At 46.3% G+C, this 23,426-nt stretch overlaps 2 protein-coding genes and 1 pseudogene across 2 annotated transcripts; 1 reads left to right on the top strand and 2 right to left on the bottom strand.

The window, feature by feature from the left end:
- The first annotated feature begins 7,701 nt into the window (after positions 1-7,701).
- LOC147982124 (uncharacterized) lies at positions 7,702-9,231 on the top strand. The gene is made up of 3 exons (XM_087517277.1): positions 7,702-7,774; positions 8,362-8,671; positions 8,847-9,231. Exons 1-3 carry the CDS (start codon positions 7,702-7,704, stop codon positions 9,229-9,231), a joined length of 768 nt encoding a protein of 255 aa, XP_087373403.1.
- A 3,691-nt stretch (positions 9,232-12,922) lies between these two features.
- LOC147982123 (protein FAR1-RELATED SEQUENCE 5-like) lies at positions 12,923-15,301 on the bottom strand (annotated as a pseudogene).
- An 879-nt stretch (positions 15,302-16,180) lies between these two features.
- Positions 16,181-17,222, bottom strand: LOC125549406 (uncharacterized). The gene has a single exon (XM_048712828.2). It carries the CDS (start codon positions 17,199-17,201, stop codon positions 16,383-16,385), a length of 819 nt encoding a protein of 272 aa, XP_048568785.2. The 5' UTR covers positions 17,202-17,222; the 3' UTR covers positions 16,181-16,382.
- Positions 17,223-23,426: the final 6,204 nt, after the last annotated feature.

Below are 23,426 nucleotides of genomic sequence, written 5' to 3'. Positions count from 1 at the left end.
TTAACCCCTTTTTTATTTTGTTTCTTCTTAAAGGGTAGTAAGAATGCCACTTATTCATTCCTTTAGAGAAAACGTCTTTATACAGAAAGTCCTCTACTATATAATTATGCTTGCATATTATAAAATTGTTCATTTTTTGTGTAAATTGTGTGATTTTTTCATATATTTTTTCTAATTTAATTTTTACTTTGTTTCGTCTTGAAGGGTCAGCTTTCTATTTTCTTTGATTTTTTTATTCTTGTTTACTAAGTGTTGCATGCATGTACTTGGAGTACTCCTATCCATCTACTCCCTCCGTTCCTAAATATTTGTATTTTTAGACATTTCAAATGACTACTACATACGGATGTATGTAGACATATTTTAGAGTGTAGATTCACTCATTTTGCTCCGTATGTAGTCACTTGTTGAAATGCCTAGAAAGACAAGTATTTAGGAATGGAGGGAGTATCAGCAAAGACTAGTGGTAGTTGACTAATGGCCATGCACATGGGGCCCATCAATGCATGAGGTGAAAAGTAGCAAACATGCACTACACTTTGTATTTTGCGAGGAGGTAGTGGCACATCGCGGCCTTGCCGAAGGCAGGAACAGTTCTGAGCTGCGGCGGAGTTTAATGAGAAAAAAATACAACTATTTAATAGTTTATTAAAATAATTTTTGTTCGAGAAGTACAATCTAAATCCTAAACTAACTAATTAGTTTCAACAACGAGAGTTCACCATAGTGAGGGTTCTTATTTCGGCCGCCGCAACAAATTTTACTTCAAATGATGTTCAATTTTAATTCTACATTAACTTTCATTATGTAATTATTTTTTGTGAATTGACTTTCATTATGTAGTTCTTTTTGCAAAATCATTATGTAAGTTGCTCTTCCTTTTGAGCAATTTTTGCATACTAGTCCAGTCGTCGGGTCCTTGTTGTCTGGTGCGAACCACCCGTCATTTTCACCGCTCTCTGCTTGTTGATAAAATCATGACTTCACAATGGTTTCGACTTACCGGGATTTTGTACCCGGTGTTTGATAGGTTTTTGAGATGGTGATCGTTACTTGGCCCGCTGGATCATGTATTCATGTTTTAGTTCGTTTATAGAGTCATGTTACAACTCGCAAACCCACCGACCAACGCATCAGTCCCACCAATAGGCAGTAATCAGGCCTAACACACATTGAATTTACGGTTTAGAGTTGTGCATGTACACATAGTATAGCGGTATACATGGGATTTTTGAACAATTAACACGTACATGTCGATCTTTTTTTATGTTGCAAGTATGGAGAGAACCAATGAAAAGGCTTAATAGTACGGAAATGTTAACGCCCACACGTGTGGGCGTTCACCATCCCGACCACACGGAAGCATCTCCGTTGGCAACTTTGTGCACGAATCTTGGAACAAACCGGCCGGTTTTCTGTGCCACGTAGGACGAGGCGCGTGTGCGGTGTGCGAGTCAGTTCGCCCGCACGTTGGTTGCCATCCCGCGGTCAGTGGTTGCCACTCGTAGGCGTGCGGTGGAACTGCTATGCGCCCGCACGCCATGCTCCGATCGCGGTTGACGTCAAACACGTCGCACACCTCTGCCCCTTCTCCCTCACGGTTCCATTTACTCACCTGCACCGCAGTTACTGGCACAACCCACTCGCATTTCAAACCATTGGAGGAGAAGGCGAGGGGAGAAGGCGACGGCGGAGGCGGAAGAATCGACGGTGTTCACGGCCGTCGGTGGTGCTCGCCGGAACGGAGCGGCTTCGCCGGAGCGCCTGCGAGTTGAAGGTAATGCCCTCTACAACTCTCGCAATCCCTTCCTGCATTTTTCCCCCTTCCCTCCCTGTTCGATTCCTCGATCGAGATTCGTAGAGATTCAGGCGATTCGGCGATGCGTCGGCGTTCCCGCCGGCGCCGAAGTGGTCTGCTAGCCGTTTTTGGTGGCACTGGGCAGTTTCGTCGCGGCCGCGGCCGCGGCATCGTTGGTGTGGTTATGCCTGTTCGGAGGCACACACTAGTCTTGCCTATGGATTGGGCAGGTGTCTCCTGGTTTGTTTGATGCGCATTGGTTTGAGTTTGTGTTTGCAGTCAGTTCGTGGGAGAATTTTGAGGGTGAATTTGAAGTCGCGGTAGTTGCCATTGAACCCTAGATCTAGTTAGTTGGGTTTTGAAACTGTAGTATGAGGCGAACTTGATAGTTTCATTAACTATCATGATTGTGTGGCAACTAACTCCCTGAACAAATGTGATAGTTGCCACAAACGTGTTTCCCCTTGCGGCAACAAATTACTGAAATGACTGTGTTCGTTGCCACATATAAGCTTTCGCATGGGGCAACTATTTTTATTGAATGACTGTGATAGTTGCCACACACACGCTCTTCCATGTGGCAACTAAATTTGCTGAATTACTGTGATAGTAGCCACAAACATGCTTTTTCATTGTGGCATCTAATTTTTCTGAATGATTTGTCATAGTTACCACACTGTGATAGTTGCCACAATCGGTAGTCAATGCAGTTTCAGGAGCCAACTGCACTGGACGGCAACTAATGTGCACATCAAGTGTGCCTATTGCCACTTGGATAGTATATTCATGTGGCAAATAGAATGTGAACACACTGTCTGTTGCCATTCTGCAGATAAGACAGTGTGGCAAATTGGCTGCATAATGTGGCAACCAAATTTGCATATCAACTGTGTCAGATGCCATACATATGCTTTGCATGTGGCAAGTTTTTGGCTGACCACATCATGTCTATTGCCATGCCGCAGTCAGTACAATATGGCAAATTCATTGTACTGTAGGCACAATTTTTTTTGCCACAACGACTTTGTGATATCTGATCACACTGTGGCAACTTTCAGGTTCTTGATTAGATGTGGTTTCATTGATTTGTTGTAGTATGTGTTGCATTTCAGCACGGCAATTTCACCCTAGCACATTTCTGCCACTGAACAAGTGGCATTTGATTGGTGTATTTTTAGGAAAGTGTGTGAGCTGCCACGTCTTAGTTTTTCTGATGTGGAGGATTCTGTGATTTTCTATCGTACTATCTTGGGCTAACATGGCAACTTCAACATTTTTTGTTTTCAAGTGCATTTACCATATGTACACTTTTTTTTACTTGATAATGTAACCAACGTGCTTACTTGCCACGTTTATGTTTTCCAACAATCATAGGAGGGGTGCGTGTGTGTTCATGTTATTTTTTCTGCATTCACTAGTTGACATTTTCTGTTAGGTGGCAACTGCTTACCTCTTGCATTTACATTTCCACCATGACAATTTGGTCTATTCCTATCTCAGCAGAATGGCTCGTGGCGATCATCAAAACGATGATGATGATTTCATGGATCCACCACAGCGTAATCGGGCAACTGGACGGAGAAAAGAGGGTGATGAGGTAAATGTTCACACATCCCCCTTCCTCCTGCTTTATGTTACTGGTTGACACCTCGAGCTTGCAGTCGTCTGACACGAACTAAAATTTCATGACATTGCAAAACATGGCAACAACTGATCACTTTTTGCAAAAACATGGCAACAACTGACCACTTTTTGTCTGTTTTTTGCAGAAGAAGAAACATATTCGCAACAGAGCCTCCCAAGAACGACTGACTGCGTTAACTGACAAATTCACCGACGATCAGAAGGGGGCTGCTGCTGAGATGGGTATGTAGTCTATGATGGATGTCCGGTGCACGAACCTTGTCAACCCTGTATGCGACTGGATTGATGAGATCTACGACCCCGCCTCCAGGGACTTCGTGATTCCGGGACGTGGAAGACTACCGTTGAACGAGGAATCCGTGTTCTGCACTTTGGGTGTGCCTCATGGACATATCAAAGTCCCGTACGAGGTCAACAATGAGATCGAGGAAGCACTGTTCCCCCGTTTGTTTCCTGGGTCGGAATCCATGCCGAACACGTCTGCAGTGGCAGATTTGCTGCAGGCCATGACGATGCATGGAGATGTTTTCAAGATGAAGCTACTCATGTACCTCATCTCAGCTGTTTTCGCGCCGACCACCTCTCTTCGCCCAAGCAAGAAATGCTTCCCCATCCTGGTGAATGATCCATCTTTACTACTTTATTTTCCTTTGATCTTTTTGGCCCCGATGTCATGTGTAAAGCTAGTGACTGCTAGCGTTTTCCGATGTTTTTTTCCATTTGATTTCTGATGCGGCAACCTTTTTTGTCCTGAAATTTTGTGTGGTGCAGGCGGATCTGGGAAATGTGAAGAACATGAATTGGTGTAAGTTTATTGCCGACTTCCTGCACGATGCATTCTCAAGCAAGATGTACCAAAAGGGTTGTCGACTGCATTTAATGGTATTTTTTTACCAGTTCTTTCTGTGAACACTGTTTTTTTAACACACTTTTATTCATGCATGGCAACCTGATCATAACAAGATGGCAACCTGATCATATCAAGATGGCAACTGCCATAATGACAATATGGCAACTCCCATCATATTAGTATGGCAACTGCCATCATAACAACATGGCAACTGCTATCACACTATGATGGCAATTAGCACATGTAGATGGCATCTTCTTCTTTTTCTTCTCTTCTTTCATGCACCTCAACTTGATTATCATGGTAACATATATTATCATGTTTTCCTCCACACAGTACCCATGATGGCAACTGATATTTCTTTCTTTTTAAAATTGTTTTGCATCAGCTCATGTACGTCGACTGTCTTGACCTGTCCACCGTGGATTTCACTGGGACAGGAGGCCCGCCGCCTGCGCACAAGTTTGATGTTTCTGCATGGACTATCAACGCTGTCAAGGCTGTGCTTGCCGCAGACAAGGCTACTGACACCACATCTGGAAAACTGCAGGTTAGTTCTGGTTTCTTTGCCCACACGGCATGCCTACAAATTGGCATGAGGCAACCGTCTGTGGGTCATAAGAGATGACTACCTTTGTTATCCATGGCTGTCTGAGTACTGTATCCATGTCTCATTCCACATGGCAACTCTTTTCATTCGTGCTTAAACTTACATTCTCTCTCTTACGTCCTAGCTTTTTTTCTTTTTTTTGTTCTTTCCAGCTGATGGCCAAGCATGCTATAGACTACAGCGTGTTTGGGGGGCCTCAAAACTTTGGAAAGTGGATGGATGTGCACTCAGCTCCGTCTTGCCCTGCCGAGGTAATCAAAAGATCTACATCTATGTTTGCCGTGGAGTATTTTTTGATGTCGTGCAAGTGATTGCAATACGGGTGGTCATTGATGCTTCTTTGTTTCGTGCACAGGCGAGGGCACCTGTTGAGCATCTAATAGGGCAGTTTGCATCTGGAATGACCGGCTTGCTCGGGAAGTTGGTTGTGGGGTGGACGTCCCTCAGTGGCTCTGACAGCGACGCGGTCGCGAGGCAGTTCACTTCATTTGTCCCGGAACGTACACACCGGCCAACCGGTTGCCGTGGCCGGTATGACTACAACAGTTCCCAAGAGCCTGCTGACACACAAGATGAACTAGGTGGAGATGCTGGTCTTAGCAAGGATGACGACGATGTCATGGAGAATGTGCAAGAGGACACCGATGATGATGATCATGCTGAAGTTCGCGCAGGTGGTAACAAGGGCAAGGATGCAACAGATGTCCCTCAACCGGAGAAAGTCAAACAACATACGGCTGCGAGAGGCGAGGGGGTTTTGCCATCAAAGAGGGGGAGGGCTCCAGAGGGTGTTGGGCAGGGTTCTGCTGGCAAGAGGTCTAGGACCGACCCCGTAGCTGCCAGGAAGAGGTTCGACTTTTATTTTAGTTTTTTGCTTTGTCTATTTTCTTCGAACAGACTCATCCTTTTTTGCACTTGTTTTTGTCAAGCGTGGCAACGAGTTTGTTGTCTGATAATTGCCACCTTTTTTTCCTCCATCTCATACGTGCAGCGAGCCGACAACTGGTGGACGAGTAGTTACGAAGAAACAGGCGCCAACGCCAACCCGTGTTTCTGCTCGGTTGAACAAAGGCGCTCCCATTGCCGGTGACACCCCTTCCACCAAGTCATCTCCTCGCACGACGACGACCAACACCGGGACCCTATAGTGTTGCCAGACCTGAGGAAGGCAGTCAAGAAGTAGGTTTTTTCATCCGCTTTCATTGACATAGCGCTATATTTTTCTTGATTTTCCAATGCATCCGTTTAGCTTGCCACATTGTCTTCTGTCATCGCCCCCCACGTGGCAACTGCTGTTCTCCAAATGATTTTTCCCTTCCTTTTTAAGTGTATGGCAACTCCTATTGTTTTTTACATGGCAACTGGAATCTAGGCCAAATGGTAACTTTAATGTACCTAATGGCAACCGCCATCTTTACCGTTGGCTTGTGAGCTCATCCCACACCTAGGTTTGAAATTGCATTCATGGCAGATCAGACATTTTTATCATTCTTCAAGTTGGCTAACATGGCAACTGCTGCTGGATGGCAACTGCTAATTATGACACATGGCAACTCACGTTCCCCTTACATGGCAACTACCAGCTTTTCCACTTGTTTTTCATTTTTTTTAAGATTTCTACCAAGGAAAACATATTTTTGTTCATTTTTAATACCTTTTTCATGTGCTTTATTTTTTTCCAGGGTGGAGAAGACTACTACGCACGGGGCCAAGCATATCAGTAAGGACCCGCTCGAACGCGTGCATTCAAAGTTGTCAACAGGGGGCAACTCAGATGTACATGAGGCACCAGGCGACAATACTGCTGCTGCACCGTTGACCGCTCCCACCAAATCTAATGCAAGTGGTCGACCATCTCCGCCGGCTGCAGATGTGCAGGCTAGAACAACATGCATCCATACATCGAGGAGTGACGAGTCGGTATTTGCCAGGACAGCTGAAATATTGCCAACTCTTCTGGCAATGAAGGATGCTGCTGTGAGCCATGCCACCCCATCAGCAAGCGTTGAAGTGGACGCTCCCGAGACGAACCTAAGCAAGGAAGATTCCCGCTCATCTGACACTGATTCCAAGCGCGTGCGTGGTGGCACTCCTGTGTCCACGACAGAAGCGGCTGAGGCGGCAGTTCACAAGGATATGCCATCTACAGGTGAGAGTCCTGGCACAACAGCTCCAGCTCCTGTCGGTGCAGATACTGCTAAGGCGATTGTTTCGCGTGCTGGTCTTCCACCTAGGCGTCGTAGCCCCTGCAAGCAACCAACAGACATACCCAACGCACCGGCTGTAGCTAGGAGCAGGAGAGACGAGTATGGTTATGTTCCTGCGTCCAGACTGTTCCCACCACCTGCCAAGAGCAATGTGATGGAGAAACCGGAAGACCGAAGCACAACTGATGCAGGTGTCAAGCCGGGCACGAGTGACGCAGGTGAAAAACCGGAGCAGACTGCGCCTTTACCCGCAGTGGAAATCCCCAGCATAAATCTGCACACTTCCAGGCTCCCAGTCAATGTCGGTGTCCCCTACAGCCCAAACAAGAAGATTGTCATGAAAGCTGCGGCTGATACCGCTGACAGCACGCCCCGCCCTGCAAATAAGGCCGATCATTCTGTAGCGGCCGATTCAGATATGTTTGTCAATCTTTCACCCTTGGATTCTGCCCCGCAAGTCGTTCGTGGTCCGGCCAGTAGGAATGAGAGGCACCCAATGGCCTTTACCCCACCGAGCTTCAGCCTTGGCATCAGCCAAGATCAACCGGTGGTGCAAGATCCTATGCCAGTTGCCTTTGCTTTCCCAAGAGGCATGCCCGCAATGATGGCGCGGCCAATGGTCGAGGGCAGGAAGGCTGTCAAGTTCGCAGAGCCGATTGTGCAAGGTACACTTGTCATGTCCTTATGTTTTTTCTTGTATACATCTTTGTAGTTTGATTTTTGTCCCAATCATATTTTTTGGGGGTTCTCACTTGTGATGGCAACTGACATGTGATGACATGGCAACTAGATTTGATGCACCATATCACCTACATTTTTTTGCTGCCATGCTGCATTTGACATTTGGGCAACAACGTGGCAACTAAAGTTGATTCAACATGGTAACTGTAGTTGCTGTCACATGGCAAATACAGTGCATTACACATGGCAACTGGATTTGCCACACCATGTCACCTGCATTTTTTGTTTCCATGCTGCATTTTTTCATACGGCAATCACATGGCAAGTGGAGTTGACACAACATGGCAACTGTAGTTGCTGTGACATGGCAACTACAGTCCAACTAGATGGCAACTACAGTGCAACTAGATGGCAATTGTAGTTGCTATGACATGGCGACTGTAGTTGGACCACACATGGCAACTGCCCCACTTTTTCTATCTACATCTCACATCATGCACCCTATCTTCTCACAATCCATCTGTTTTTGATTTTCTAGGTATCCTAAACCATTGTTTTTTTATCATTGCAGCCACCCCTGAGGAGATTTCACCGTCACTTGACGAAGCTTACTGCATGATTGAGGAGGCAGCATTGCAGATGAGGTCCTCACGAGGGCAAGGGCAATCAAGTTCCAACGTGCCTGCAGATACGGTATCTGAGGATACCATTAGGAGTGTCACTCCTGGTTCTGTGAGGCAGCAGAGGGTAGTTCACCCACCTCCCGCGGAAGACTACGAGCTCGAATTCAGGGCCACTAAGGAACAGACCCAGCTGTACGATATCGTCAAGCGGTTTGGAAATGCGAGGGCCAGCAGCAAGCACATGAAGGAGCTGAAAGGGTAAATGACCACACCCCATAATCTTTCATTTTGCTTTGCTCCTTTTTTACCATTCATCTTCTTCGTACTTTCTATACACGATCCGCTTACGTTTTAGTTCTTTCATATATTTTTTTACTTAGTAGGCATGATCCTTCCATGTTATATTGTTTTCATACAGCTCATGTTTGGACAGAACCAAAGTCATTCAATGCGGAGCGACGTACGTCGAGCTGGGTGATCTTGCCGAGTCCGTGAGGCCAAACGGTAAAATGTCGACGAATGTAGTTGCATGCGGGGTCGACTACATCAACAATCACACCGATGTGTGTGCCGACAAGATAATCATGCATTACAGTGTGACCTGCAAAATATGGGATGGCGACTTGCACCACAAAATCCTGAGGAAGAATTTTGCTCAACACAGTGAATTCAAGCTCACACTGAAGAAATATGTGAGTACTCCTTCCCTGTCTGCAATGTTTTTTCACATGGTGTGGTTTTTTGCCATCATCTGCACTTGTGTTTATGTGGCAGATGTTTTCATGTGGCAACAGCTGCCGTGCACACTGACTTCTTGATTTTTGCATCCCGTGCAAACTATGTGGCAACTTGATAGTAAAACACACGGCACATTTTGTTCATACATGGACGGCAACTTTCTTTCAACTACCCCCACCCATAACCAAACATTCTACGTGATTCTAATTTTTTTGTCCCTCTGTTGTTCTTTATGTGAACTCTGCTTCTCATTTCTTCACTTTTTAAATGCATGTCATGTTCCCCATGTTCCAGGAGCTTGCACCACATGACCCACACGACAAGTGTGGTCACCACTATGCGATCTGTCTTGACCTGAAGAACCAAAGTTTTGAGGTGCTTGATTCAATCAATTCGGAAGCTGATGCAGACCTTACTACGCATGCCGAATTCTTCATTAACAACCTCAAAGAGACATGGAACCGTCACTATGAACATTCAAAGGTCTAGATCAGGCATTTCCCGACTGAGTATGTGGCGACTGCGAAGTAAGGGAACACGTAATTTCCTCCTTCCTTCATGTGCCATTTACATCAATCCAACCCCTCTTTTGTTGTCACATCTGAATTGAAGTCTATCTCTGTTACGTCTGTCCTTTTTACGTGTTCACCTGACTCTTTTCCTCGTGCAGGACGGACTGTGGCTTTCACGCGCTGGAATACTTTGCAAAGTGGGAAGGCAGAATTGTCCCCCCTATCACAGCTGCAACGGTCGTTGAGCTCCGGAAAATCTACACATGGAACTGGTTGACGAATGAAGATTTCAACAAGCGGTCCAGAGCACGCGAGTTCATGGAGGAAGCTGTCAAGAAAGTCATCAAGAAGTACAAGTGATCACGTGGCGTTACACACCGGACTCATACCTTACATTCTGTTGCCGAGGAATGTAAGGTACTATCTCTTTGTTCTCGTCGAAAACTATGTTTGTGTGCTATGTTATGACTGCAACCCCGCGTAGCCTACTATGTAGTGGTGGTGTGTGAGCGGCATTTGAATAGTTTCTGTAATATATGTGTGGACGTGAACCTATTTTAGGCGTTAGAGCAGATATGTTTTTATATTTATCATTATTACAATGGTTTCATCGTTTCTAGCATCGGTTTGCTGTTTCGAATGCGTCTACGATGTTTTAAAAAAGATGGAAAATGTAGTTCATCAGACATGGGTAGTGAAAGTCATCGTCATTTTTCATTTTGGCTGTTTTGCTTCTTCTTTTTCATCGCTAACTGCACCGGCTAGCATGGGTAGGTTGATCATGTAGCCACAACCTTTGCTGCGGTTTATGCACGTTACGCCTTTTCCAACTTGTTTCCCATACATTGCACACAACACACTATGTGTTTCTAAACCGCGTCGTATTATCATGGAAATATATGCCACGCAGAGTCATTACAAATGCCATGGCATATTTTCAGTACAGCTAACATGGCAGATACAGTACAAACAACATGGCAGATCCAGCATAATTAACATGGCAGATACAGTACAACTAACATGGCAGATCCAGTACAACTAAAATGGCAGATCCAGTACAACTAGCATGGCATATTTAGTATAAAATAGCATGGCATATTTAGTATAAAATAGCATGGCAGACTAACTACACATAACATGGCAGATTAACTACACATAACATGGCAGATTAAGTACCCATAACATGGCAACTGCATTTATCCATTCAATGAATTTTCCTTCCACTTCTGATGCCCCTCAAGAGTCATTCTCCCAATTTTTTTTAAAAAATTCTCATCATCTAGGGTACAAAACAAAATGTCCACAAGGACCATGTCACATCGCCCCAATTTTTGCTCATGGATTGCCCGCCCCTTTCTTCGTTTTCTTGTGTTTTGCTTGGATCTCCAATCCCGACTTGTACCTTATCTCTCTTGAACGACCCTTTGTGATAGAACGGGGTGGGTTCCTGACCTGGGTCTGTGTGCTTGCTATTCCAGATCCTATCTCCGAGTTTTCAGATGATGGCCCCGTGGATGAAGGCACACTTGATGTGCGGGGGAACCGGTGTAAGGCTTCCTCAGCTTTCCTCTTCTTGATCTCATCAAGCTCTCTTTTCAGTGCCTTCCTGTGTTTTTCTGCGACTCTCGCTGTCTCATCATTCTTGCACGCTTCATCAATTAGCTCAGCATAGTTCTTTGTCAGCACAACGTGCCTCACGGCTTCCATGGTTGACTCAGGTCTCTCGTCATGCACAGCCAGAACTGCGTGTGTTGTCTACGGCGCCAACGCGTCGTCAGCGTCCCAAGTCCATCGCCGCCTTATGAAATGGTGGGGCATCCGTGTCACAGCGTTCATGTCCATTACTTTTAGTATGTGACAGCACACAATGTCATCCCGTTCGAACTTGCAACATTGGTAGTAGTACTCGCCTTCGCCTATCGAGGCTTTGACGAAGTAGTTCCTTCCTTTGTCCGGGTCTTTAGGTTCTGAATCTGACATGCCCAAAATAGAACACACCTTGAACGTATGTTCGTCCACCTGGAAAGCCGTGAACATGCTGCCACGCTTTATTTCTTCCTGGAATCTGCAAGTTTTGTGTGTTTTCTGTTAAACTATCGTGAGCTCTTTTCTTGTACCATCTTATGTTGTCATGGAAATAGAAATACATTTTGTTTGAACATGGCAAACATAGTTCATTGAACATGGCAAATATAGTACATTGAACATGGCAAATGCAGTACACTAGACATGGCAAATGCAGTACACTAGACATGGCAACTGTAGTACACTAGACATGGCAACTGTAGTACATTTTCAACTGGACATCGTCATTTTTCCACACCAACATTCCCCAATGGAAGCACATTGCATAAAACATGGCAACTGCCCTTTTATTTAAACATGGCATCTACAGTTGAGTAAACATGGCAATTGCATTTCAACAAACATGGCAGATGCATTTTGTTAAACATGGCAACTGCATTTCAGCATATGTGTCGCCAATATAACATTTTTTCCAGTTGACATTGGCATTTGCATGCCAACATGCCCCAATGGAAGCACGGTGCATTAAACATGGCAACTGCACTTCATTCAACAAGGAAAATGCACCCGAGCAAGCATGGCAAAACAGAATTTTCATTGAACATGGCAACATGCAGCTGAGTAAGCATGGCAAACAGTATTTTATTAAACATGGTAACTGCATTGCACTCTATAAGGCACCTACTGACTTGGTGCTTTTTCTGCAAATAAGACTGCTTTAGTGCCGTGGTCGCTTCTTGCTGTAGCTCAGATCCCAGAATTTTTTGTTGCAAAGCTGTGTACTGTTTGGCAAACTGTAGCAATGAGTTGCCAAGGCTAACGTACCGCTTCAAAACAGCATTGAATCCCTCCCTGCGCTGCGTAGTCTGCAGAAAGGGGAAGAATCATTGCATGAAGTAGGCCGGCACCTAGTACATTTGCTTCTCCCACAGGCTAACAAGAGTCTCGTTGTCTTGGACTTGATGTGTTTCAGTCATGGCCATCCAGCTCCTTTCAAACTCCTCCACCGTCAAGCTGTGGTCCATGCACAGCTCAAATGCCTTGTGCAGCTCTGGACGGTTAGCAAAGAACGGTACTAGCGTCTCCTCAGCCTTCTTTATAATGTGCCACCTGCAGTGCCTGTGCACTGCCAACGGAAAGACCTCCTCTATGCCTGCACGCATGCTGAAATCTTGGTCTGTTATTATGTTCATGGAGCAAGTCCATCCATGCACTCCAAGAAGGTCTTGAACAGTCAAACGTACCCATCCGTGTCTTCGTTCCGGACGAGCCCGCAGCCGAACTGCAATGACTGATTGTGGTTATTTATTCCTATGAACGGAGCACATGGCATCTTGTACATATTGGTGAGGTACGTCGCGTCGAATGAAATGCAATCTCGGAAATGTTTGTAGGCTCTCCTTGTAGCACCATCCACCCAATACATGTTCCTGACACGGTCCTCATCGTCCAACCTTATCCTGTAGAAGAAATCTGGATCTTCATTCGCTTTCTCATCAAAGTAGGCGATTGTGGCCTCTATGTCTGCCAACTTGCTCTCTCTACGGTACTTGGCCTGTAGGTTTGTGACATCAGCTGGTATGTACGGCATGCTACTCAGAGTCCCCTTTTTGCTGTGGATGAGAGATAGTATCTGTACCATTTTGATGGACCGACGTTACAATCATGTAGCAGCTTTACGAATTGCATTTCGACGGGGGTGAACCCTCTGTGGGCGGTCAAAAATTTTACCAGGTCGAACTTCTTTTTGAGTTGGTGGTTGTGCTCGTCAAAATATTCATTGACCACCCACTGTGCTCCATCTACGTTTAGCTTACACCGGACAGGGCACTCAGTCTTGAGAATGATACCTCTCTTTCGTTCCGGAACGACAGGCGCAACACCTTTCCCCTTCTTGTTCCTCTGTGCCTTGTGGCACCTCATCTCACCTCTGCTGTACTCGTTAGTTTTCTTAATTTTCCTATGGTATTCGGTGTTGACCACAAATCCATGGAATTTTGCATATGTCTGGTAGTATTCCTTTGCTTGTTCGAACGATTCAAATCTCTGCCCAATGTACGGTGGCTGAGGTACCACGATCTCTGATTGCCCACCATCTTCATCCCCTTGTGCGTCGTCGTCAGTTTCATCATTCACTTTAGTATCGGCGGCAGTTCCATCTACTTGAGTGTTGCCAGTGCTTGTGTTCAAAGGGGTGCTTGTCGGCATTACTGGAATGATTGTCATTCCCGACTCTGACTCGAAATTGTTTGCGGCATGATTGTCTGCTGGCTGGTGGAACGCGTCTTCCGTGCGCTCAGAGCTCCCCGCAGTAGATGTCCCCGCGCCACTGTTCAGTGTAGTTGTAGGCCCTGTAATAGAAAAAACAGGTACGAGAGTAAGATTTTTGTTTGGATAACATGTGTATCACAACGGATCACACCATCTTCGAGTGATTTGGCATGACATCATTTCAAACAGCAAGCCGTGAGTCTGCGCGTGGGCATGTATGGCAGCTGTAGCTGTCCAGTCATGGCAGCTACTGTTCAACAAACATGGCAACTATTTGTTTTGCCTACAAATAACTACAAATAACAAATGTAGCGTTGTTTTTTGTGGTTCAGATTTTTTCCTTACCTTGTTGTGCTGCATTTGACCATCTTGTGTGGTCTGTGACACCATAATGACGTGCTCCACCTGCAATTTATGAAGCTTGCCACGGGACGTTTGCTGGGTTACCACCAGCGTAATAACCTGTAAGCATAGTAGTGGTTGGTCAATTCATGGCAACTGCAGTTTGTGCTAGCATGGCAACTGCAGTTGCCCCTGATGTGGCAACTGCAGTTTTACTGGCATGGCAACTGTAGTTGCATCGGTATGGCAACCGCGGTTGTTCCTTCATGGCAACTGCAGTTGCCATGGCATGGCAAATGTAGTTGCACTGGCATGGCAACTGCAGTTGTTCCTCCATGGCAACTGCAGGTGTCCAGGGATGGCAACAACAGTTGTCCAGGGATGAGAAGTGTAGTTTTTAATTCATGGCAATTGTAGATGTCCAGTCATGGCAATTGTAGTTGTCAACTATGCTCCTTCTGCTAATTGAGCATCCGCAACTTCCCTTTTTTTATGGACTCACCTGTGTATGACGTCGATGGCAGGTACATGGGTGCTGCCCGATGCCACGTGCTGCACGAAGGCTCTGCATTTTCACCCGTCATAACTCGTGAGTCCTTTTGCCAGTTTTTTTGCATGTTCGTTTTTCATGTCCACAGCAGTATGTGCTCTTTTTTTCGTTTTGCATTACCTTGATTAGCCATACTAGCTAGTTGAAGTTGGCTGCCCGTACATTTGTCAGTGTTAGCGCCTTGTGACTGAACTTGCCACGGGGGCCCCCTATGAGTGTTTTGGTCATAAGAACCTGCGAAAAAATGACAGTGTATGACATAAGTAGAATGTCATCTTCATCGTTGCGAAGATGGCAACTGTTCTCTTCTTTTGTTATCACGCATCATACCTACGCCTGCATACTGTTCTAGTAGTGGCAGCAACGGCCCTGCAGAGATGAGTTGACTGTACTCTGATGCATTCCAAGGGGGCGTTTCTGGCCTTTGAGAACCCCAACCATCAGCGCCATCTTCGTGATTCATTCTTTCCGTGTCTCGCTTCTTTCCGATGTGTTCTCAATCACTGGATGAACAAGAAGGCATCAACAATCCACAAGGATTGTATTCTTTTGCTGCTTGCACATAGAAGATAGGGATGGCAAGCAACAGGTCAAAATAGGTGGCAGCTACTGACAACGAAAGGTGGCAACTGTCATTATACACAAGTGGCAATTAATTTTTCCCACCCCCTTCATTCCAAAAATTGTCCTTCCTGCCATTTTTTAGGGATTCCTACTCATCCATTTCATACCCAATTACTTGCGTCAATTAAACTATGAACTTAAGTTAATCTCAAACGTAGTACATGGCAGATCTGGTGTATTCGGCCTGGCAATTGCGAATATACACTGAACCATGCAGTGTTCTACCCCTATAGCATGGACCCAGTACAAGATCGGGAGATTTTCAGCCTTAAGGATGAGAAGAATGAGATCGGGAGATTTCACCTGGTTTTAGATGATCGTCTCTGGAGGGCTGGGTTGGAGTGGGGGTCTGGGGGTGGGGAGGGCTGGGGTGTGGTTTGCGGTGGGAGCGCCCCACGGATCTGCCCTGGTTGCCATGGCAACCAGAGATGGCCGGCGACGGAGGTCGGGGTTCGAGAGGTGGGGCACGATGGCGGCAGACGAGAGAGGGGATGGATCGGAGGCTGGAAACGGCTGGGTCGTGCGGGCAGCGGGTCGTCCGGCCCGGACGGGGCAGTGGGGCGGGGTTGCCACACACCGGACGTGCGGGCCGTGCTTTTGTGCGCGCGGACGTGGTAGTGCGGGCCGGTTCCCGTTCATGCCACACGAGGCGTGCGGGCGGGTTTCCGTCCATGCCACACGTGTGGCAGTTATTCGGACCCTAATAGTATTTCATTCATGAATTTCCAGCCATTGTACTGCCGATACAAAAAAGATTACAATGCCATAAATATAATTGATTGAAACAACTAATGCATAGATCTTGGACCCACGTAGATGGATCTTACATGGATCTTGCACGATTTATTTGGATTATAGTAACTGAGACTCCGACTCGATCGGACTCTGTCTGGTGTCTTTCTTCTCCTCAGTAGGGGAAGTCGGCGTTCGGCCCGAGCCCCTGCTGCTGCACCATCTGCATCCCGGCGACGAACTCCTGCAGCGGCATCATCTTCATCCCTCCCTCGAACCCTGGCTGCGGTGGCATCTCCATAACCAACTGCTGCATCCCCATCACTGCGGGGAAGTCAGGCGGCGGTGGCATCTCCATCCCGGCGTTGGCGCTGCTGCTGCTGCTACCGAACTCAAAGGTGCTGGCACCGAAGAGCTGGAGCGGAGGGGGCGGCGGCGGGGGCACCTGGAGCATACGGCTGATGTCGACGCGAAAGGCCTCGACGAGAACCTGGTTGGCGCGTCCGGAGACGGCGGCCTGGACCTGCAAGAGCGCGGCGGCGAAGGCTGCCATGTCGTCATGCCCCATGTCGCGCGCGTCGGGGTGGAGCCACGAGGCAATCTGGTCCCCAGCAGCGCGCTCCTTGTCCAGGGCCTCCTCAGCGCGCTTCTTCCGCTTCTTCTGGTCCGCCAGCTCGGAGCGCATCTCGCCGTGCTGCAGCTGCAGCGTCTGCAACCCGTTGTCGGCGGCGGCGGCCTTGACCAACGCGGCGTCCCCCGCCATGAAGCGGTTTACGACGGCGTCGACGGAGGGGTGGGCGAAGAAGAAGACCTTGCCGCTGGGCGAGAAGACGACGGCGGCCACCTGGGCGCCGGTGAGCAGGGACAGCGCGCTGGCCTTGCTGAACAGCCCCCGCTTGCGCTTTGAGAAGCACACATAGCGGGCGTCTAACTTGACGATCGGGAGGAGGACGGTCTTCTTCCGGCCGTTGCCACCCTTCCGCTTGGGCGCCATTGCTCAGGGTGGCTGAAGGAAGAGGAGGGAGGAGGTGGACGAAGATCTCTCTCAGGGTCGGGGGTGTTTATATAGCAGCGGCCGGAGAGCGAATTGCCACGGTGTGCTGGGTACTGCATTGAAACTTTTGATTGAGGGCAATAAAAAATTGATCTTGTATATATTCTCTGCCTGGCACGCGTCGAAATGTACGTCACTACGTACGTATCACCTGGTACGCTGCACCACTCCTACCCATTGCAGTACGCTTCGTACGGCAGCGGCTCATGCATGCATGTACTGTTATTTGTCGCACAAAATCTAGCACAACGTCGGTACTGGCCGGCCGGCGTGCTGAACGCGGCGATCGTTCCACGACCCATGGGCGGGCGGGCGGACTCAAAGATCATGTCTTTTGCCATGCACCATCGTCACCGTGTGGGGCTTCATCTCAACATAGCATACCATGCTACTCGATCCATCCATCGTTTCACCGCCGGCGGAATGCAGATCGAAATTATCCACGCACCTGAGCAGAGCATTATGCATCACACACTTAATACTCATAGTCTCATATAAGTGCGTAAATGCATGTGTACGTGCACCTTCGCGTTCAGAATCAATTGTTCGCAGCCCAGCTCATGCACGTACCTACTGTCTTTGGTTTTCTCGACACGGCCGCCTTGGTCTACCGAAGCCCCATCTTCCGGCACCACGGCTGCCGCGAGCGACACGACGACACCGGCATAGAGAGCCGGGGAGACGGCGGAGGCATACGTGGTCAGCCCAGCAATGCTACATCTACGTAATCTATTTACCTAATGTTACGCAGAGGCTGATTTGGAGTATCATTAGTCATTAGGGGCGCGCGGGCCCACCCTGAAATCAGGGGGGGAAGTTTTGATTGATGGAGAAAGGAAAGTAGGTAAGGTTAAGTAGGATTCATACGTAGGTGTAGCATTGCTGGGCTGCGTACATCCGCGATGCAAGGCGTATTTTTTCATCGGCTGAGGTGGTGTATTGTTTCATTCACTAGGGTGGTGTGATTTGTTTTTGAGAAAGTAAAAAAAGGGACGGCCGCCCATGCACTATGTATATGTATTCGTACATCCGCGATGCAAGGTATATTTTTTCATCTGCTGGGGTGGCGTATTTTTTCATTCACTAGGGTGGCGGATTTGTTTTTGAGAAAGTAAAAAAAAGAGGACGGCGGGTAGAGTCGAACTTGCAACCTGTTGCACGGGGGCATTAGCACATTTGAACTAGCAATTATGATCTGAAGGCTTGTTGTGACAGATTTTTGGCTTTTTGGTTTTTCATCCTCAGGGCAGTAGTGATTTATTTGCTATTTTTCTCGGCGCCGGGTCATGATATTTGTGTTGCGTGACGCGCCGTGGCACACGGGGCTGTTCAAGATGATCGGCTGACAATCACATCTCCATCCCCTACCGCTTACCGCTGTTGTCTCGTCTGTCGTGCCACATCTGTTGTCACCGGTTGCTCGCATGCCGCATCGCCCGCCCTGCCATTAAGTCATCGTGTCGCGCTGCCTGCCCTGGCATTCACACCAATGCGGCGCCCTCCAACCCCCCTCCCCCTTGCAGCCCCCATGCTATAAAAAGTTGGGGTCGGCCAGCCGTTGCACGCCGCCCCTCCCCCTCCTCCTCAGACCCCCGTCGCCCCTACTCTTCTCGATGGCGAGCTCCGGATCCGACAGCGAGACGGTATATCTTGGCCGTCAACTCTCTCGTGGTCGCATGCAGAGTTGAGCCGCTTCGGACTGCTCATTCCATCATCGGCACAACTGCCGAAGGAGTGGCACATCACCGCCGATGGATACGCGACATTGGGGCCCGATGGATACCGGCAGAACCGAACGGTCACGGCCGAACAGGGTGTATTTGTTGTCATGCACGAATTGACATCAAATTTGGCCAGCATGCTGCACGCGCCCATGGTAGTCCCCATGCAAAAAGTGAACGAATTCAGACACCAAACACACGTTGCGTCATGTCTGCCCTGTGTTTTAGGGGTTTTCACTAGGAAAATCATAGAAAATGAATAGAATGTCAGACATGAAAGAAACTTGGCATGCATGCTGGCCATGGCGATGCCATTGTGTGGAAAAAATTTGGGTACGTTTGGTGGAGTTAAAAAAAGTGCTTCGAGAGACTTGCCCTACCGGCAGACCCGAACGGTCCCTGTTGAACATGGTATATTTGTTGCCATGCACGAAATGACACAAAATTTTCCTTGCATATGGGCATGCCCATGGCAGTCCCCCAGGCAAAAATTGAAGAAATCTGGACACCGAACGCACGTTGCGTCATGTTTGGCTTGTGTTTTAGTGTATTTTCAGTGGGGAAATTGTAGAAATGCATATAATGCCATAAAAGAACAAAATTTGGCGTGCATGCTGGCTATGGTGATGCCATTGTGTGGAAAAAATGAGTATGTTTGGTGGAGGTAAAAAGAAGTGCTTGGAGACTTTCCCTACCAACAAATCCGAACAGTCCCGGTTGAACATGGTGTATTGTTGGCATGCAACAAATGACACCAATTTTTCCTAGCATGTGGGCATGCCCATGGCAGTCCCTCACACCAAACTTGAATCAATTCGGACACCGAATGCACGTTGTGTCACGTCAGGATTGTGTTTTAGGATTTTTTTTTCACATAAGAAACCCTAGAAAATGCATGAAAAGTTGGAAACCAACAAAACTTGGCATGGATGCTTGCCATGATATTTCTCTTATGTGAAAAAAATTAGGTCCATTTGGTGCGGTTGAGAAAAAAAAGTGTTTCAAGACTTGCCATACCGGCATACCCAAAAGGTCCAGGTTGTGCATGCTGTGTTTGGTGCCATGCATGAAATGCCACCAAAATTTTCCAATGGGTGGGCCTGCCAAGGTAGCCACCCCCCCCCCCCCCCCCCCCACACACACACACCCCAAATTTGAACGAATTCGGACACCATACGCGCGTTGTGTCATGTCTGGTCTGTGTTTAGGTTTTTTCATCGGAGAAACCCTAGAAAATACATGAAATGTCCTACAGTTTTTGTCTTTGGGGCTTTAAAACTCAACGGAGGTTGTCTAACACTACAGTTTTTTTGGTTCTTGTTTGCCTGCTTTTTCTTCTGTTTTTCGAAATATTGTTTAGCAAAAAGTGTTGTTGTTTAGAAAAAAGTGTTGTTGTTTTAAGGTGCAACACACATAGTCTACAAAAAGTGAAGACTATCCTAAAAAAAGTGTATTGTGTGCATGTAAGTGAATTGATGAAGGGAGTAAGGTTTTTAGTACCACCTCGCTTACTCTGGCGTCTAGTCGGTGGAGCTCTAGTATATAAATGAGACTAGGAGGGTGCTGGTCAAGAGGAAATGCATCAACCATGACATGCATTGAATGAGTAAAATGAAAACGTAATAAAATGCCAGAACCGACGGGTGCCTGAGTTGGCCGGGTTACTCGATGCCAGAACCAATAAAAGTTCGAAATTCTAATTTTGTTCACTTTCAAAAAAAATCATGTTAAAAAAAGTTCTCTCTATATATTGAAGAAAAATGCTCATGATGCATTGGAAAAAATATTCACTGTGTATAAGAACATGTTCATCGTGTATAGAAATTTTGTTTAGCGTGCATTTCAAAAAGTTCACCATATATTTGAAAAGTGTTTGCTTTGTATTTGAATAAAGCTCACCGGATACAGCGTGCTCTCAGACAGAGCCTTGTGGCCACCTGAGCACCCTCTCTTAAAAATGTTGTTTGTTTTGTCTTCCATGTCAGGTTTGAAGTAAAAAAGTATTTAAATTTATTATCTCAAAAAGTAACCAAGTTTTCAAACAATACTAAAGTTGAAAAAGAAGAAAAATGAATTAAAAGAAAAAGAAAAGAAAAATGTAAAATTATAAAAGAAAAAATGCTTAGGCTTTGGCCCAACTAGGCGACAACATCGCTCCTGTCAGCCACCTGTTAGCCGGCCCAAGAGTACGTGGATTTTAAAAAGTTTATCGATTTTTTGAATAATGTTCACGGATATGAAAATTTTCATTGATTTTGAAAAACGAAGTTCACTAAAGAAAGCTGCAAAAAAATGTTCCCGGTTTTGGGAACCTCAACTTGTCAGCCGTTTTTTGAAAAAAAAATATATCATTGATTTTGAAAAAAAAATCTATGTGAAAAAAGTTCATCAATTTTTAAAAAAGGTCCGCACAGTTGAAAAAAGTTCACGATTTTTTTAAAAAAATTCAGGATTCAAAAAATTCACAGATTTGGAAAATATTTCATAAATTCAATAAAAGTTCACGAATTTTAAAAAAGAAAAAGAAAATGATTAAAACGAGAAAAGAAACAGATGAAAACTTGGCCAAAACAAAAAAAATATATGAGAACTACTGATTATTATAACTGAGAGAGCTTTTGTACCTTTAAATATCAGAGGTGCTAATCTGGCCCGTTGGTCCCGTTGGTGTAGTGTCTAACAGGAGGTCCCTAGTCAAAAAAGGTGCAAAACGTTTGCGATAACGGAGCCATCAAACACAGTTTAGATTTTAGTTATGTATATGATTCATGGCACATGGTTAACCCGTTCGAACTGTTTGTGATGAGGCAGAACAACAGAAACGGGCAGTCATATCTATGTCTGTACGATATACGGCATATAGTTCGCTTCGATGAACCGTTTGCTATTAGGGAGTGCAACATAAACGGTTAGCCAAATCAAGATGTGTGTGATATAGGGCATATGGTTCACTCGGACGAACTGTTTTCGATTAGCGAACGCAACAAAAACGGTTCAACTTAACAAGATACGTGGCAAACTGCTGACTCAGATGAACTGTTTACGATGAGAAATTACAACACAGACGGTTAATAAGTTAGTTCGTGTGCGATTCTGTGTGTACAAAAAACTTTGAAAAATACAAACTAGTTGCTTGCGGTCGCTAGGAGTGTCGCACACGATGCGTACGCGAGTACTCATGTGCGATGATTAGTATGTTACACATAGCGTTTCCTTATGTTTACGCTTGTGTGATAAATAACACGTGGCACCGGATACGGTATTCGGGTTGTGTGTGTGCTCCACTTAGTCTTCCCGCGCTCCACATGGGTGAATTGTAAAATCTATGCCTATTCCCTCACCGGTTTCCCGCCACCAGCTAACGGCTTGCTGCATATAACCCAAACGACAACGCACCGCCGCGACACTCTGCGAAGATCTAGTCCTCACCCATCTACCATTAGTTATTCCAAGCATGCCAGGAAATGACCAAAACTTTGACGTCGACGCCTACCCGCGTTACATCTTCGGCGAGGAGAACGAGCCAGAGAAGATCGGGGAGCAAGAGCTTCATCGGCCGGTGCAGGCTCCATGACCCATCGGCGGCGATATCGACGTCCCAGTCTTTGGGAGCACAATCGACATATTACAAAGGAGGTGTGATGAGCAGTTTGCCATCCACCGTATAGAAGGTCCAATACAATGGGAAGAGAAGTTTGTACGAGCAAGTTTTAGGGAAACAAAGGTAGGGGATGTACGCGCATATCGGATAAGACTAAGCGGCAAAAGCGGTGCGTCGGTTGTGTGGGCCAGCACAAGGACGCGTGGCGTGTATACGAGACGGCTTACGCCGAACTAAAATCAGTCAGGCAAATTCAAGACTTTTCCAGTCTTTATGGGTAATGCAAACTCTATGAAAGAAATCCCAGCTCCAAGCACAGCATCAGAACTAAGAAAAAACAAAAGTGAATTTGTGAGAGAATAATCAAACGAGATCAGATAATATTGAAGGCAAACATAATGGAAGTACAATTATATCTCGACCGAGCAAGGTTGAAAATCACCATGTCAAGAAAAAATGCAGATGAGTAGACCCGTCTCACATGCAACGTGGCCCACTGATGAGTGATGTCGATGACAACCCAAATATAAGCCTCTTAGCAACAAACATCATTATTCAAATTATCAAAATGCTCTACATGCCATTGAAATTTGAAGTTATATGGTAATATGATGAAACAAGATGGCCAGATGTAGCTTCTCCTAAATTATCTATAATTCTTAAAGTAGTCTACATGTCTAATCCAAATATGTATCAGGACTTTTTAAATTGCAGAAACTCCTAGAGATGTGTCATCGGTTCATCCCCCCGATAGGTGCAGGCTTCAGTCCTATTTGCATGTCGTATTCAATGTCAATGAAGAGCAAACTAATGGAGTACAATTCTACATTTCTACACGCAAAG

This window comes from Triticum urartu, chromosome 3A, assembly GCF_056163025.1.
Source record: "Triticum urartu cultivar PI428250 chromosome 3A, HENAU_Tu73, whole genome shotgun sequence".
Lineage (NCBI taxonomy): Eukaryota > Viridiplantae > Streptophyta > Magnoliopsida > Poales > Poaceae > Triticum > Triticum urartu.
The sequence above is the reverse complement of the archived record's forward strand: the minus strand, read 5'-3'. Positions and strand labels throughout refer to the sequence as shown.